We start from the raw sequence: 18,659 nt of genomic DNA on the forward strand, positions 1-18,659 counted from the left end.
AGGTCAATAATTTTGTTAATCACAGATCAGATCAGAAATTTACTTGGCACCTGTTCAAGACTTCTGTTCCTCCAGGTGATTAATTTGTTCTTCGCAAGGAGCAGAATCTTCTTCCAGGTACTGTGTGTTTTTTTAGGAACTGACACAAAGAGAATGATAATCACTTCCAAAGATGAACCACCCTAAAGAGATGAACTGTCGCTCCCAACAAACATGAAGCTGAAACCCTCTGATAGACAGGTGGGTGTAACAGGCATCTGTGCAAACCTCAGCATAAATTTGTTCCTCCTTGGCATACAGCTCCGTTGCTGGCACGCGCTCTGGGAAGGAGCAGATGCTTGGAGTGCCACCCACTGGGATAGGTATTTAAGGAGGCTCTGGGGCATTTTTCTTCGCACAGCTCAGGAGAGGGATTCGGCTGCCACACTGTACTCTGATAGTTCTTCGACTGATTAGCACCATGTCCCATTACTCCTCCTCGCGGTCCTTCAAAGGATCTAGCGGCTCGGTTCAGTACTCTTCAGCTGGTGCGGGAGGCGCTGGTGCCATGGGGGGCCAAGGCTCCTTTGGGAACTTTGCCTCTGGTGGAATCGGTGGTTACGGGGGTTTTGCTAGTGGTGGGGGCAGCACTGGATTTGGCGGCAGCTCTGCTGGAGGTTTTAGTTCTGGCGGGGGCTTTGGGGCAGGTGGGGGACAAGAGGTTCAGTTTGGCTATGGAAACGCTGGGGCCTATGGAGCTGGTGGAGGGTACGGATTTGGTGGGGGCTCTGGAGGTGGCTTTATGCAGGGAGGTGGAGGTGGCTTTTTGCAGGGAGGCGGTGATGGGGGCCTCCTCGCTGGGAGCAATGAGAAAGCCACCATGCAGAACCTCAACGACCGCCTGGCCACCTACCTGAATAAGGTGAAGGAGCTGGAGGATTCCAACACTGAGCTGGAGCGCAAGATCCGTGAGTGGTATGAGAAGCACAAACCTACATCAAGCACCGGAGGTGACTACAGTGGCTACTACAAGACCATCGAGGAACTCCAACAAAAGGTAGATGATGTTTACTCTTCCCATAACAGTGATTGGAGATTCAAAGCCAAGCCTCCTCACTAGACCTGGGGCAACTGCAGCCAATCCCATCCTATTTAATAACCATACTGCCCGGTAGTACTCAGTGGAACCATTCCTACTGGTGGCAGGAAACAGTGCCCGGACGCCATTCTTTTCACAATAAGTTTGGGGTTGAAAACTATAGATGCCAGACAGCATTGCAAAGTATCTTTATATTTCCATGCAGAATTGATCCATTTTCTGATTTACTTAAGATTGTGGAAGCTCCACTATACATTCACATCTGCAATCCCTCCAATACATCTCGCACAAAGGCGAGCGTGTTTAATTATTCTATTTGTGTAAAAACTTGAGGCTTGTGTTGGCGGCACCTCCCCAATAGTAGGGCGTGTCGTGTCTGGTTGACCATTACGTTTCTCTTAATCATCGTAGTTTCATTTGTAAAGACTTCGAGCACGTGTAGCGAAAGACAAAATTTGATGTCTTCTATTGGCTGCTGCCCCCTCACCACGTGACGCATGAGATCCAATGGTATGCAGGATCCTAGCCTGTGCCAGTTCCTATCTGTGTAACGTGTATACAGCTATTCACTTTACTCTCCCTCAGAAAATGTGCGCATCCTTTGTGAATGACGAAGTCTGAATATTTTCTGAAATATGCACAAAGACGAGGAGTATTTCTTTGCACATTTCTGTGAATATTTCTCAAGGAAATAATTGTTTTATGCTAAAATCTGAATTGAAGCTGTGCTTCTAAAATGTTTTATTTTGGTGGCGTATGATGTCATAAAAAGGTTTTCTGACATATTCATCTATAATAATTGCCAACCAGATCAAACGGTGCCTCCAATTGGACATAAATCTTTTGTGACAAAACCTTACATTAACCTAGTGAAAGAGTCTTACAGATGTTGAGGTGAGTAGGCAAGCATGATTGTGAAATATAAGAATTGTCAACAATTTAAATACAAAATGGTATTGTTTTGCTAAAATCTAACTTTTGTTCACAGTGATATTTCACTTGTACACAATGACGTGGTAAAAGCTAGGCTAATCAGTTCTATAACTGTCTCCCCAAAATTGCTGTTTTTGTAGCTTCTTCAACTCGGTTCCATTCTACAGCAAACGTTTGTGGAAAAAACTTGTTATATTTCTAGCAGCCCCAGAGCAGGCCCTTGCTCGGATACAGTTGTCGCCCCCTCTGCAGCTGCTGAATAAAATTGTGTAGCAGGGGGGACGTTTTGTTCACGGGTCAGTCACACATTAAAGCAGTAACTGGCCTCTGAACACACATTTCTCGGCATCTCCACTAAACATTCTGAGTCACTCGCAGCTGTAGCTCAAGCACTCTGGTGCCAAGGTGCTGGTGGCGCGAATGGTGGTTAAGCATGGGCGAATTTTGCGAATCTCGCGTTCGCGAATTTTGCGGATTTGCGAACTCGCAATTCGCAAAATCCAGGAATTCTCGCGAATTTGCGGATTTTTTTTTTTGTGTGTTCGCGCGGGTTTCTGCCAGTTCGCGAGGGTTTTGTACAATTTCGCAAACGCAAACTTACCTGTCGGGTCACAAGTTTCGCGAACTTGTTGTTTCTACGTGTCCAGCCTGTTTGGGACACTCTTCTTCATCACTGCCACTCTCTGTCACCACTGCCACTCTCTGACTACTCATGCCACCCTCTGGCCCACCCATGCCACCCTCTGTTTCATCACAGCACCCTCTGGTTGTCCAGTCAGTGTACATTATTGTGGCAAAGCAAGCACACCTTCCCTGCCTCAAGTGACCTGAATTAATTTGGGGCTGATTAATGTGTCACAGAATATTTTTTTAGCTGGCACCTGCTTCCTTAGTGCTTCCTGATTAGTGATCTTTTGCACTTGCTAAGTGCTTTCATTGTTGCAAAATTAGTTACAACACCTGCCCTGCCCCAACTGACAATAATGAATTAGGGGCTGATTAATGGATTTGAACTTCCAGCCTGGCTCCTGCTTGTCTCCCTTAGCTGTAATTCAGGACCTTTGTGGCATATGTGTAACTATTCTGAGGTTCAGAGCAGGGTCACATAATAGTTGCAACTGGCAACTGAACTCTGGAGGGGCCCCTCAGGAAGCACTACAGGAAATGGCTACTAATGATGAGCCTGAACTTTTGAACCTGGTAAGTAGTTTCAGTTTTGCTAAGATCGTATTTCTGCAATTTTGCGCTTATTCGCGGGGCGCGAAGTTGTACTGGGAAGCCGCGAACTCACGCGAACAGTGCGAGCAAGCCATAAAATCCGCTGCTCGCGGATTTGCGGATTTTGCGGGAGATTCGCGAATCTCGCGGATTGCGAATTTACCGAAAATCCGCAAAATCCGCGAGCGAAACGGATTTTCCACCCATGCTTAATGGTGGTGTTTGTGTGTCAGCAGGTCGGTGTCGGTGAGAGAGGGAGTTGGGAAGAAAGGGGTACATGGTGCACAAAATGTCAACTGAAGCAAGTAAAAAATTAAGACTAAATGCAGTTTAGCCTCATCCATTGGAGTCAAGTAAGAGAGACGCTGCTGTCTACAGGGCTTTAATGCTGACAGCTCGGCGCGCCCCTCTGGAGATTGGCGCCCTGGGCCATGGCCCAGCTCCCCATGTCGTAGGCCGGCCCTGATATTCGCCCATTAACCGTCAACCATCATTCTGCTGCAGTTCTCGCGGCACGGGAGACCCAGCTAATGCGGCGGAAAAAAGTAGAAGCGTTGCTTCCCTTCGGTGACGTCACAACGTTGTTTAATATCTTTGGTTGGTCACTGTTGAGACGTCACTCCAGTGAATAACCAAATTCCAATCTGGCTGTTCATGCTAAAGGCTTTAGGTGGGAGCCATGCGCAACAACATTAAGCAATAACAACAGCACTTTGCCTTCTGGGGCTAAACACTTCATTTTGTCCCATTAAACGTTCGGCCTATTAATCCCAGCATGCAAAGCGCCCTTGGCTAGAAAGCCAGCACTAAGTAGGATTGCTCCTCATGAGTAGTGGCTGTTCATGCTATAACGTCTTCAGTTGCTTTATATGTGCTCAGTTGTGGCTCTGTGGTATATATAGTATTGATCCTTCCATCCATTATAAATTCAGGATATCACTTTGCACAATGCCCTGACTAAACAGAACTGACACCAGACACTGGACACTTGAAATCGACGACCCCGTTTCTCAGACGTGTACATAATATACAGCTGCCAAGTTTACCAGGTTATTACATTGTCAGCTACTGTAACCCAGGTTGTTTCTTTGGATTCTGGGACTTGCAGTCTTGGTTTTATAATGGCAGAAACCAGACTACAAGAACCTAGTCTACAGCAGGTAGTCATTCTGGAAGAGCTGGAGGAGTAGTTCATGTGACCGTGAGGCACTTATGTGTCTAGACAAGTGTTTTGTTTCCCAAACTGTGAAGATTTAAGTTGTGCAGAGTTTTGATGGGTTGTGAAAGTCCACATAATACATTAAGATGTCCGTCAAATTCTGTTTTTACCTTTTCATATTTCCTGCTTCAAAGACAGGTCAAATGACAGGCTCTGTCTACTGGCAAATTGCGGCATGTTTTTTTACAAGGGGGTTAGTGTTTACAAACGCCTCTCACTTAGCAGTCAGAATGAAAAGTAAAGTCAATTATGTCACATAATACACTTTATTGGTGTGAAAGGAAAGGTTAATGTCAGTTTCTTGTAACATACAACAAAATGTAAATACCTGCGAACGAACTGTACAGAGTCATCAATCAGTTCGGAAAGGGAAAATGAAGCACTTTTTTGTGTAATTCTGAAGTGATTGAAAGACTTTAATAGGATCAAAACAGACCAATACTCTTTACTTGGTCATTCAGTGAAAATATTCACTGAAACCTGATTTTCATACATTTCTATTCGTGTACAATATAGAAACCAGCTGTGCCCTCATGCAGTGGTGAATAAGAGGGAAGGGTGTGGTACTGAAGCTACTGAAGAATTCTTGTATTACCTGCCAAAACAACAGGGAAACTGACAAGGAAACCCGGTGTCACGTCGATGTTACTATCTGGCATTTATGTAGGGCCCAATCTCCCATTAGTATATCGTCAGAGTGCTTCCGGAGTGATTTTTACACATTCTTAATATTACATCTCCATTCACAGGTGTACAACATTTTCGGGGGTTTCTTTTTACAATCATTGGTTTCAGGTATGTTAGTTAATCAATTCAAGTGAGTCAAACTGCAACTCCCAGAAGGCATTGAGAAGTTAGCTGAATGTCCTGGAGTGAAAACTGGGTGTCTCAGTGACATGGAGTCATCTAGAATATTGCACATTCAGGTGCCCAAGCACTGTAACCACCAGCACTCAACAGTCCCGGATTTACAGCCCCACAGATATAATGGGAGAAAGCAACCCTACCCACAGTGCAATGCCTGAAGTTTTAAAGATGGCGGGCGCGCACGTGACATGGGGCCACTTGGCATCATTGTAGATGTGCCCTTGGCTATGGAGAAGATAGCGAATAACCCAAAAGAAGGAATATCTCTTAAAAAGGCCAGTAGGGCTGGGGAGGATTCAGTCACATCAGGGCCGCTTTTCATTTGGCTGCTGAATTGTGGGCCTTAGCTAGAATAGGAAACAAGCATTTGCAATGCAATAGGTCTCGCATTAGGAAAGTTTGAGCTATTGGTATTGTAAACAACAATTTTTTTATTTATGTGTTGGTTTTGAAAATACCGAACTAATAGCTTTGTCATTTACAATGCCAATAGTTATAACTTTCGCAAATGTGACACCTATAGCATTTGTAACGCTATATGTGTTGTACTTACGTGACTTAGACGTATTGATATTACAAATATCAATGGCTTACATTTTTCTATTAGTTAATAATTAAATAAAAGTTATTGTAATTTATAATGGCAATAGCTTCAACTTTTGTAAATAACTTTTGTGAAGATTATGCTCAGTGAATTTTATTGTGACGAAAATCGAAGAACAAGTGAAATATTAAAATCTTTTTGTGACATTTGTAATAAAGCTTGAAACATTGAGAGAACATATTTGAACCAGTTGTTGTTGAATGGTTGCACAGATTGATGCTGTGGTGGCGCTGAGTGATGTGGCGTGTAATTATGTGGCATTGAGTGGTATTGTTTGGAGTGTATGTTGCATTGTAATTATGTAGCATATAATTATGTGGCACTGAGTGGTATTGTGTGGAGTGTGTTGAATTCAGTACAGCTTAATTATGTGTTGTGTAATTATGTGGCACAGAGTGGTATTTGGAGTGTATGTTGCGTTGAGCGCCGTGTAATTATGTAGCATATAATTATGTGGCACTTAGTGGTATTTGGAGTGTATGTTGCGTTGAGCACAGTGTAATTATGTAGCATATAATTATGTGGCACTGAGCAGTATTGTGTGGGGTGTATGTTGTATTCAGTAGAGTGTAATTGTGTGGCATGTAATTATGTGGCACTGAGTGGTATTGTTTGGAGTGTATGTTACATTAAGTGCATTGTAAATATGTAGCATATACTAATGTGGCACTGACTGTTATTGTGTGGAGTGTGTGTTGCATTCAGTAGAGTGTAATTATGTGGCGTGTAATTATGTGGCACTGAGTGTTATTTGGAGTGTATGTTGCATTAGGTGCAGTGTAATTATGTGGTGTGTAACTATGTGTCACTGAGTGGCATTTGGAGTGTCTGTTGCATTGAGTGCTGTATAATTACCTGTCATTGAACTATGTGGCACTGAGTGGTACTTGAAGTGTACGTTGCATTGAGTGCTGTGTAATTATGTGGCGTGTAATTATGTGGCACTGAGTGGTATTTGGAGTGTACGTTGCGCTGAGTGCAGTGTAATTATGTGGAGTGTAAATATGTGGCACTGAGGGGTATTTGGAGTGTATGTTGCGTTGAGTGCAGTGTAATTATATGGCGTGTAATCATGTGGTATTTGGAGTGTATGTTGCGTTGAGCGCAGTGTAATTATGTAGCATATAATTATGTGGCACTGAGTGGTATAGGTGTGTGGATGGGGGATGTAACAAGAGTGAGAGGTGGTGTGAGAATGGGGGTTGAGACAGAAACAAGTGCTGGAACTGACTAGCACGGGGGAGGGGAGGCACTGAAAGGACAGAGAGCCACTGAAAGCAAAGAGAGCACAGGTGCATGGAAGGAAGGAGAGGCACAAGAGCACGGTTATTTATTTTATTCTTTGTAGTTTTAGATAGTGAAAGCATTGGCAAAAGTTAAAGCGTTTCCCTCGCGCTCTAATGGAAAAAAAAACGATATTGTAAAACTGGTTGGCATATTCTAGCTAAAAGTATATAACTTTAGGGTAAACTGCAGCGGATGGCAAATGGTCTGTGAATAAACAAAGTTTAATTGTGTGCATCTCTCTGCCCCTTACGGGGCCTGCCAGCTGCTGCTGTTTATTACAGGGCTCTGGCACATGGTAAACAAAACAACATCAAAGCGGCCGGCTGTGAAAGTGAAAGACACTGTTGCAGCAACTGACAGTCGGTGTGATCTTGGGCATGACAGCCTTCAACGAGCAAAGCCAGAAACGGCAGGGTGCGGGAGAGCGGATTCCTTTGAAATCTGAAGCCGGCTGCAAGCAAACCAGCATGAGTACGGAGAGAGGCTCACAGGCTACCAAATGGTGTGCGATGTGCATGCGATCGCACACATGCACTGTAGGCAATCCACTTGGAAAAGCCTTTGGGAGCATTTTTGAAAGTCCCTACTTAATATCTCGCCAAAGCATCACGTTAGCAATGGCTTAGGCGAGACCTAAAAAGTCAAGCCCTGGAAAGTAAAGGCACGTTGGCTTAAAAAGCAAGGACAGGTTGAAGGGGGCACATGCTGGCATCTATTCTTACATGCTGGCTCCCAGTAATCCTCGTTTCTCCCTTTAGATTGGCAAGCAGAGGTGCACACAGTACAAGTAGGGCTCCCATGCCCAAAGATGCCATCCATTGTCTCTCTGATCTCAGCCTGACGCAGTCTTTTGCTTCCTAGATTGTGGCTGCCACTTTGGACAACGGCAGGGTTATTCTGACTCTTGACAACGCAAGGCTGGCTGCGGATGATTTTAAAATGAAGTAAGTGTTGTTTCTCACAGTTAAGAAATGTAGTGCATTATTTAGTAACTTGTTTTCTATGTATTGTGTCCATTGCGATTTTGCAACAAATCAAGATCTTATTTATGCAAAACAAATTACACATCAGCACAAAGTTATGATTATGACTTGTTGCCAAGTAATATTCATTTCTATTTTGCTTTTTACTGGGGACTAAGCTTGCAGGGTAGGCTTGTCTCTCTTCTATTCCCCGCCAGACCTGAAGTTGACTGTGTAAACACGCCATGCTGCACAACTCATGCCCTGCCTCATACCAGACCCATTATGACATCATCATTCACATGACATCTGTGCCTGAGCTTGGGCGGGGCCGGACTGAGGGACAGGACAGGCAGGGGATTTGACCACGAATGCTGTTTGTTGTACAAGTGTGAGAGTCCCAGTGGGCAGAAACAACTTCTGTTGGAGACAACTGACTACCACCGGCACAAATGAGATAGTAATCAAGGCCAGTAATGTTTGACTGGCAACACTAGTAGGAAGAGAAAATATTTAGTTGAGAGTGTTGTTGTGGCTTACCTTTGTTGTTTTCTGTCTCCTATGCCAGGAAAGCCTGATGTAGCGTCTTATCTGAAATTCTATGACCCCCATCTGCATTGGTGGGGTAGGAGAATTGCTGGGGAAGTCATTTGGAAGATGTGTGCCCTGCTGTGGGTTGGCGGTGCTGTGTTTTAGGACTTAATGAAAATAAAACATTTGAAGAAGCTACACCTTTGGCTCCTTCAAAAAGGAGATGGCACCTGGAGTTTGAATAGGAGAACCTCTCTCCTGTCCACTCTTCATAAGGAATGATGTTATGGTTCTGTTACAAACTGTATGGATCCTTGTAAGTTGTAGATGTAGGTTTATTTAGCTTAGTTACAAGTTACAGGTAATGCCCCACCAGTAACAGCATCCTGGCTGCTCAGCCCATCCACTCCAACTCCATCTGCATTAGTTAAACAGATCCAAAACGCCTTTCATACAAGGGTTGCCTGCAGGCTGTCATATGAAATAGACAGAGGTGGGACTACCAGGCAATCCTCTTCATTTCAAGCTTCAGTTTAATGTACTCTTAGTTTCTCAGTACGTTATTATTGGTTTCTCCGTTTCTCCCAGTAAATCATCTTTTTCAATTCACCTTTCACACGTAGGTTCATTCTTAAATCATCACCAGTGTTACAAATATGATGGATCCTTGTAAGTTATGGATGTAGCTTTATTCAGGTTAGTTACTGGTAACTCCCCACCAGCAGCAACATCCTTGCTGCTCAGCCCATCATCCTTTCTGCTCCTGGTGGGGCCTACCTGTAACCCGAAATAAATCTAACAAACCTACATCTTTTATAACCTGCGAGTATCGATCCTTGATTACAACAGGTTCTAACCGTCTTCACTGGATCTTTGAGGCAAGCGAATACGGAGTCAGCAGAGGTAAGTTACCACTTGTAACTTTTGCCTGGTGTGAGTCACAGCACAGGGGTATCAGTGCATCTCAAATTCGAGGTTGGCATACTTGATACACTTTACTCAAGTAAGCATTGCGGAGAGGAGACAGTGAGAACCCCGCATCCCAGTTGTTCCCTGGAAGAAAGGAAGAGTCAAGTACACTCGATTAATGTGCCGTTTGTGGACGAAGGGCATAGAGAAATCTGAAGACAGACTGAATCAGGGTTTGAGTGAGCCTGTACTTAGGATGCAGTTCTAGGCCTAAAACGGTGAATCCAGGCAGCGAATGGACAATGTTTTATACCAATGGTCCTAGCATTACAGTATAACTGCTGGGCTCGAAATGTCCCTGAAATTGTAATGCCTAGATAGCAAGCACATAAGTCAGGAGCTAGGCTGGTTGTGGTAAGTATTTGTGTTGGACTTGGCCCTTTTTGGCTAAGGATCCTTAAACTTTTTGCCTTCCTCCTAGAACGTTTTCTGACATTGTTGCGACTTAGATGCTTTGGGAACTTTCCCACTGCTGATCAGTGTCAAAGAGCAAGTGCTTCCTGTATAAAGTGTTATGATAATTAGTTGTCCATAATTGGTATGTTTGCCTTACCGATAAAGTACACTATGTTTGCCATTTGTGGTTTTATCGCTGTGTTACTGGGAGTGTGGTTACAAATACTTTACACATTGCCTTGGAGATAAGCCTGGCTGCTCGTGCCAAGCTACCAGGGGGTGAGCAGGGTTTATCTGAGAGTATGTCCCTCCTTTCCCTGACTAAAAGCAAGGGTCCCTATTTGGACTAAGGTATCTACCACTGCCAACTAGAGACCCCAAGTTCTAACAATTTGCAATCCCTCCTTTGTGAACATACCATTCTTATCCTGTGTGGAACAATTCAAAATTGTTTAATTTTTTCCAGAACTTAACCAGGACATGGTGTATCCTTAGGTAAATAATATTTGCATTGTGTGCACCCCACAAGCACACCTCAATATGTGCAGGCCGCAGTGTGAGTTCCTTCGGTAGATACTTGCTGCTGATTCTTGCTGCTTTTGTCTGTGGCCTCAATGGGTCAATCTTTCCAGCCTAGCTGAGCCCTCATCCCCTCTCTCTCCAAATGTTCATCCAGGTATGAGAATGAGCTGATACTTCGCCAGAGTGTGGAGGCCGACATCAACGGGCTTCGCCGAGTCCTGGACGAGCTGACCCTGGCCAAATCTGACCTGGAGTCAGAGATTGAGAGTCTGACGGAGGAGCTGGCGGCACTCAAGAAGAACCACGAAGACGTAAGAACATTTCAGTTTCGATTAGTCCCATTAGTTCCTGACTGCCGCCATCAATGCCTATATTAGCTTTAAATGTTTTTAGACAACTACTGTCTATGTAGATGACTTTCACTGAGATCCGTACTATGCACATCTATTGCATGAGCATAAACCAGTGACATTGAAATCCATACTCACAAGTCAACCCAATCCAGTCAGGTGAAATAGCAACAAATACACATTGGATGATATGGTATGTGATGTGCTGAACCTTGCGGCATTCTGGACCACTAAAATCAGAAAGGTTGTCCAAGAACGAAATGTGTGGCACAAATGCCACGGCACAACTCATTTTAGCTACAGAATCTCAGAATAACAATTTAGCGATGCTATACGTTTTAGACGAAAAGTTAATGCTCTTTTAAGAATAAAAAGTGTTATTATTTGAAGAGAATTTCCATCTGCCACAGAATGAGCAAATGCAGCGACCATGAGATCTCCATATCATGTCTTATGAAGAACATAAGAAATGTTGTGTCTCAGCAATCTAGTAAGATGTTAAGGTAGACTTCTGGGGCTAGGATTAGACCTCTGCAGAATTTTTATTGGGCTGGAGTAATCATGGTAATATAGGTAATTCTGTATAATGCTATGATGTGAAAATACCAGTAATTACATAATAACTCCTGCTTGCATAATTAAGAATCATTTGGGGGGAAATTCCTGCTGCAAGCACATTTAAAGAGTGCGAGCAGCAACCTCACACTCAATATACCATTACTGCTGCATTACGCACTGTTTCTTAGGGAAAAATGCATGCTTGCGTCCATTTTTGATGAGAGGTGCATTTGGTGCTAAGAAACTAGCACTAAATGCTGGTAGTAAATTGGAGAAAAATCCTTCCCCCAGAGCACATTAAATGTGCTCGAGCATCTGCTTGCCCTCACTATTCGTGTTGTTGATTTTAATGGTATTTCTTACCGCAAAATGCCTCCTTGTGTCAATTTAGGTTGCAGGGGGGTATTTTTGCTCTAAGAAATGGTGCTAAATGCACAATTACTCATGTAATTCAAGCATTATCTTGCAAAATTGTTAGTTAATTCCGCATGATTACACAACACAGAATTACGCAAGCTACACCCAGCCCTAGCAGGGATCAAATAGATGTACATCAAAAATTTGCAATGTATTGATGGTTCATAGACTTTAAAGAGTCAGCTGACACGTGTTTTGGTCCAGGAATAACTTTTTCAAGGCGTGAAAGCTGTATCCAAACCAAAAAATGAAAAGCTCTCAAAAAGGTAGGCCAGCAGTTGACTAAGGGGAGGTTTTCTCAAAGGATGTGATGCATTGATATTCTGAGAATTTAGTGTACGGTCAGGGAAGCTTGAGTCTAAGCACTAAAAGTGTGCTGACAAAATATAAAAGGACTCTAAATAGAAGTTCCAGGTGGTCAAGACAGGCCAGTATCTTGGGACGACAATGAGAGCAAAAATAGGTATGGTACTGCACCAAATATACACCGGCGACTCGCTGTCTATATTTGGTGCAGCAGTCTGTCAGTTGTCATTGGAATCTTAACATACTGTTTTTTTACTATGTCATGAGGCTATCCTGCAATCAATGTGTGATCACAGTTCTTGAGGACTGAAGTATGGCAAAGTTAAATAAAACCACGCTCCCAAGTATTATCACTAGCGATGCACTTCGATTCACGACCATCAGTGCTTGAAATAGAAGCATAAAGGTGCAATTACTCAATATCTCAAAGTATAGTTTTGCTAATAATAAGTACTGGTCATTCCCATTAAAAGGGTTGCACCAACACAAAAGTGCATACTGCTGGTATGTACTTTTAAATTAAAAAAACACTGTAGTCACTCAGTACCATTCCATTTAGAGGACCGACTACCGCTCTCAGGTCAAAGCACCTTTAACAAACCTAAAGGATGGCCAACATCTATGTCTATTCCAGTGTGATTCCCTAGTTTTATGGCTATTATGTACATCTACAGATAATGCTGATCCTTACTCATCCTGCCGCCCTATTCCATATGGTATGTTTCTTCTGACACCTCCTATTACACAGCAGTGACACACACCCTTACCCAAATCACACTGTGCATTATTTGCCCATCCACTGGCCACAGATCATGTGTCGACTTCAACCAACATCCATCTGCCTGCTCTGATTTGAAGAGCAGTGTATACATGGTGGGAATGAGAACTACACATCCCATCATCCAAAGTGCTGTTAGCTCAATAGTAGAGCAGAATCCAGTCACTGTGACAGAGAATCCTCTCATGCTGAGCCACTAGCAGTGCAAAGTTTCAAAGCAGAGCAAGAAAACTGGCATTATACACAAGATTATTTGAAGAAAGCTTGAGTGTAGGACATCACAGATGTCAGAGAAATGACACACTATAAGTGATGTGGGGGGCATCACAAATGAAACATTACCAAAGTGCATGTTCCCACAGTTGCATTACCTGAGCTTTACCAGACCTTAGTCAGGCAAATGACCCTCTGAAGTTTTACACAGGAAATGAAGGCGGCCCAGAACCAGCAGGCCGGAAGCCTCGATGTTGAGATGAACGCGGCACCAGGAGTAGACTTGCTGAAGGTTCTGAACGAATCAAGATTGGACTACGAGAAGCTGGCTGAGAAGTATCGGAAGCAGGCGGAGGAGCAGTACCAGGCTAGGGTGAGTAGACAAATGGATCGCTTCAACTATTTCAACGTGATCACCTTCACCTAACCTATTGATGACATAACCCACTTGACATGCAATTTAACATGGGCAAAGAGCACATTGCAACTCTGTCTTTATCATCTACATATTTGTTTTATGGTAGAGATTATGTGTTGAAGTATCAGTGGGAGACACCATTTGGAATATTTAGTTCCCTGGCCTTTCAGTGTGTTTTAAAGGTAAAAGCAATCAGCTAGCCGTGCTTTTGGGATGTCTGGTCCAATGCTGGTGCGCGAGTCATTGACGGGGGATTTTGGGATTGAAGGTAAAACAGACATAGGGTATATAAGAAATTAACACCTTGGCTGCTAGTGGTTTTCCCTCCCGGTGCTGAGCTATGAGTAAATCCCATTGTACATGACGAGATCAGCTCGTCACCAGCACAGCTCAACCGTGCCTCATGATGAGCTGAGCTCGTCATGAGCAGCGAAGGGGTTAAAGAACACCATTGCTTCAACCCATTACCAAGAAACCATTACCAACATTTTAAAACTATTTGCATCAGATTTGCTTCTCTTATTTTGGAGAGAAGCCTTCTCACCATCTCCTCCCCCACACCCCCACATGCCTGTTAGTCACATCTGGCCCATTCTCTTGATTAAAAGAATGGAATTTGGGAATTACATTTTTCTTGATTATGTTTATTGAGCTCATGAGTTTGTTGGGTATGGGTTACAGATTCTTACATGATACTCATAAAGCAACGTCAAGGGAGATTGCTTAGAAGCGAGGAACACTTTCCACTACATACTATTGGTCTTGTGTTTGAGAGAGCACTATGGGCCAGAAGTATGAGGAAGGGGGCTGCCAAGAGTGGGTGCAAATTACGCATTGACTTTTTGAAAACCTGACTGTAATTTTGTGCTAAATTCCAATTTGAAGAGGGATCATAGAACATCAGGCCTAAGGGATGTTAAATAACCAGGTTGCAATTTGTAATGCCCTGAGATTGGCTACGCCCCTAAGAATGGCTTTCTGATTCACAAAAGGCGTTTAGTACATGGGCAAAATACATTTTTAGCAAATCACTTTGCTTATCACTGGGATTGCCAATGTAAAATGGTTTCCTGCATTTGTAATAGTAATGAGCACCCTAGCGAGAAGAACAGTCGAACGCAACACAATTGATGTTCCTAGCAGAATTAATTCTTGATGAAAAATTTGTGGCCATTTGTAGCACTGAGCACGCGAAGTCTAGCACATTTCATCCAGTAGTCATCCGTCTCATACATCATTCACATCTGTTTTATTAAAGATGAGACCCTACAAATTATGCATTGTTTTCTTTGTAGAGCAAAGAACTTATTCAAAAAGTTGTCGCAGATACCCAAACCGTCCAATCATCGAAGAGCGAGATATCGAGTGTCCGTCAGAGCTTGCAGAGTCTGGAGATCGAACTGCAGTCTCAGCTCAGCATGGTGAGTTCAGAGCGTATGCTCCTCAGCAAGGCATTATGGGTAAAGCAACAATTCCATAATCAGTTTCATGTGTAGGCCGTGCTTTGGTTTGTAGAGAGAGTCTTTCTAGAATTACTCACTTTTTTATCACCTTTGTGGGTCCAGAATTTAGTCACTATTTTCAAACACAAAATAAGCCTGAACAAAGCTATATTGCACAAAATAAGCAGAATCAGCCCATGAAGATTGATGTCGGCGAATAATATGAACACTACTAATACATTGGAACTGAATAATAATCATTTCTTTGACCTTGGAAAGGTGAGTTGGCCGTCCATGGAGAAAAACATGGATGGAATTTATGAGAAAGCTTGTTAAAAATATAAATCTACCCAGGTAATCTCATAATATCCTCGTTGATAGAAACCTGAACCCATATTGGTGGCATGTGCTTTAGCTGCGCCGCCGTGGCATTCTTTAACACCGTAGGACAGGGGCATCTGCTGTGGGTCACCGAGGCATCAATTTCGAATTATTGTCTTTGAGTAGAATTTGAAAATATCCCCTTCGATTCTCTGTCATTAAGAAAAAGCAGCATGAAATTATCCTAGTTGGCCAAAGTCGACCACTTGAGTGAGTGCATTTGCAATATGAGTGTCGACAGTCTGACATGGTCTCTATTCCTGAGCACAGTCAAATGTACCACAATAGTACATCCCTTAGATGACTTTTTCCTCTTCAATTTCTCCCAAAATGTGTATTTATCCAAATAATCTTCAGCTGTAATGTGCTTCAAGGCAGATGTTGAAGCTGCCGTACTTCTCTCCTAAAGTAGCTCTACATCCAGAGGGAATAATATTGCTATGTATAGACATATGATGTAGTGATCACCCCCAGTGTCTAATGTCCAATGATGCATCACCTGTAACCTTGGGCAACATCCAACAAGTATGTATGCATTAATTAACACAATGGGTGTGTAGCCTTTGTATGATGCACAAATTTAAGTAGCCTCAGATAAATCCCCTTTTTGTAAAAATTCTATACCCAAAGTAACCTCTGGAAGAGGAAAGCCCTTTTCTGATACATCAATAGATGGCATCCGACCATTCCCAGCGGCCAGGCTCTATACATTACTTGTACCACCATCACTCATTTTAGGATAAGTGGATGTAGCTAACATTTATCAAATATGTGGATACTCACACTGACTCATAAGAAGATCCTTAGCCTACTTAGGACAGATCTAGCCTTGAGGATGACATATTTTCATACTAATTATTTAAATACTGTTTTCTCAGTCACTGGCAAAATCAAGAGACCAAAAGTAGCAAACAATATGTAAGATCCTACCAACTATTAGGGTAGATAAATGTTCACAACAAAGTCCATACCCAATATGGAATGCATAGCTCCTCATTACAGGGTACATGACTCTGCAGAGTAATGAAACCCAAGGCTTTCAGTCTATAATCTGCTTTAGGCACCCTTCCTGTAAGGGCCAATGCAGTGCACATCATTCCACAACGATGAGCCATAGCTCTTGTGACAATGCGCCATTTAAAAGGGGGTGGAATTACCATAGACTCCTATTGTTGACTTTGAATGCTGTGTTTTCTTCCTGGTACTCGTCCCCCTTCGGTAAAGTACCCTATTTTCTCCCTACAGAAAACTAACTGTATTAACACACCACATTGTACCTGCAATTGGTCTATTGACATCAATGGACAAATGTTAAATATTTTTTTTTCATGTTATAGCAAAATGCTGTTTTATATTTAACAAAAACGGGAAGTGTCTGTTTTAACACCTCACCTATACCTGGGATAATGAAAGAAGCGACATTTGGAAACAAAATGTTTTCTTTTTTCCTTATCATAGCTACTAAATGTTGGGGTAGGTTGTTTGTTTGGATGTGTCTTCTACCTCACATTCTGCATCACTATAAGCCCCTGGGTATTTCTTGCACATCGCCAATAGGGGTACTAAGTGTAGCTGTAATTGGCCTTATAATTGGGATGGCATATGTAATAGCAATTTTTTTAGATAGAGCAATTATTGATTTGATCTTATTTGTACCAAGAATGCATGCTTTATTGCTTAACATCACCTCTCCTCCTACTCGCAGAAAGCCTCATTAGAAGCCAGCCTTGCAGAAACAGAAGGGCGCTATTGCATGCAGCTGGCGCAGCTGCAGACCAGGATCACCAATATTGAATCAGAGCTGAGCCAGATGAGATCCGACATGGAACAAAACAGCATTGAGTACACAACCCTCCTGGACATCAAAGCGCGGCTGGAGCAAGAGATAGGAAAGTACCGCAGCCTCCTGGAAGGGCAGGACAGCAAGTGAGTGGGATTGAATAACAAGAGCACTGAGTGGCTCCTTTAAAGATGGCTACTTAAAATGACTTCTGATTGAGCTTTTTCATTGGCCAATATTGTATGGAAAAAAGGATACAGTATGACCCAACATACCAGTACAGATGAGCTCTAGAAGGTTATTGTGGTTGCAGCTAATCTGTACATGCAAGGATTAGCACTACATAAATGTACTTTGCCTGAAAGCAAATAGCTGAAATTCTGACTCAAACTGTGCTTTGCATCAAGCTGCAAATCATATAAAAAACAATAAATTATTCAGCAAAAAACTGTTTAAAAAAAAATTGTGCTCATTGAAACTTGATAAACTCTGTATTCAACTCTTTAACACAATAGTTTGGATTAATTATACTCCACATCGGCTCTTTCAACAGGGACAAAAGCGATATCTTCTCTCCCCAGGTGAAGAAGACTTGTGCCAGATCACTCGTTTATGTTTTCTGATTATTAAGAATTGTGTAAATCCTGGGACAAGATTTTTTCTAGAATCAATCTGACCTGCAAATCTAGGTATCAGCTCTCCTCCATCCTCCTTATTTTGGGTGGGACTATCGAGGATTAATAATATCTGGTTATCAGCCTTTGGTAGCTGATGCAAGCACTGTTGTACAACTAACCATTGCTTAGGCATTGCTAAAAAGGGGCCTTACATCTTCCAACCACTTTCCATCATCCATCTAGTGGTGTCAGGAGTATATCTCATGTTTCTGTTCTGCACAGGCAACTGCAAGGATGACTTATAGGCTATGTACTTCTAAATGTAAATTTGATCCAATTACAAGGTTCTTACACTTTTAGGATTTAAAGAGAAATTAGCTAATTAATAAAAGTTTCTGCTACTAGGCTGAGGGTCTCCTTTTTCAACTGGTTTGTAACATAATAAATATAATTCTATATTAATTTATCAAACTGTTAATTATTTGTGTCTTTTCAACTCCTCCTAATATTTCCACAAGTTTTTCTTTTTAAATGTATTTTGTATATTGTTTTCCAAACACTAAAACAAGTTAAAGAAAGAATAGAATGTTTTTTCTTTGACAAACAAAAAATATATTCTTCAAAAAACAACGGGTTCCTTTGCGAAACAAACTAATTCTCTCCAAAAAAGATTAAATAATTGTAAATCTGAAACAGAATGAAAATTTACTTATTTACTATCGTGACGCAACATTGTTTTGTTTTTTTTAAAGTTTCAGCCTGATTCGCATTTGCAGACCTACTGATCATTAAATGAGCTCTTTAATCTTGCAT

The 18,659-nt window shown here is 42.3% G+C and overlaps 1 protein-coding gene across 2 annotated transcripts in view; it reads left to right on the forward strand.

Moving 5' to 3' along the window:
• The first annotated feature begins 400 nt into the window (after positions 1 to 400).
• The window catches only part of LOC147717224 (keratin, type I cytoskeletal 17-like), a 109,459-nt gene continuing 91,200 nt past the window's right edge, over positions 401 to 18,659 (forward strand). Inside the window, exons 1-6 of one of the 2 annotated variants that reach the window (XM_086924173.1) lie at positions 401 to 1,036; positions 8,068 to 8,150; positions 10,741 to 10,897; positions 13,420 to 13,581; positions 14,922 to 15,047; positions 17,155 to 17,375. In XM_086924173.1, the coding sequence (XP_086780299.1) occupies positions 461 to 1,036; positions 8,068 to 8,150; positions 10,741 to 10,897; positions 13,420 to 13,581; positions 14,922 to 15,047; positions 17,155 to 17,375 (1,325 nt within the window). In that variant the 5' untranslated portion in view covers positions 401 to 460. The remainder of the gene's footprint in view (positions 1,037 to 8,067; positions 8,151 to 10,740; positions 10,898 to 13,419; positions 13,582 to 14,921; positions 15,048 to 17,154; positions 17,376 to 18,659) is intronic. The other variant, XM_086924174.1, reaches the window with a different exon arrangement.

The sequence above is a fragment of the Lissotriton vulgaris genome, chromosome 5 (genome assembly GCF_964263255.1).
Source record: "Lissotriton vulgaris chromosome 5, aLisVul1.2, whole genome shotgun sequence".
NCBI classification, from domain to species: Eukaryota; Metazoa; Chordata; class Amphibia; order Caudata; family Salamandridae; genus Lissotriton; species Lissotriton vulgaris.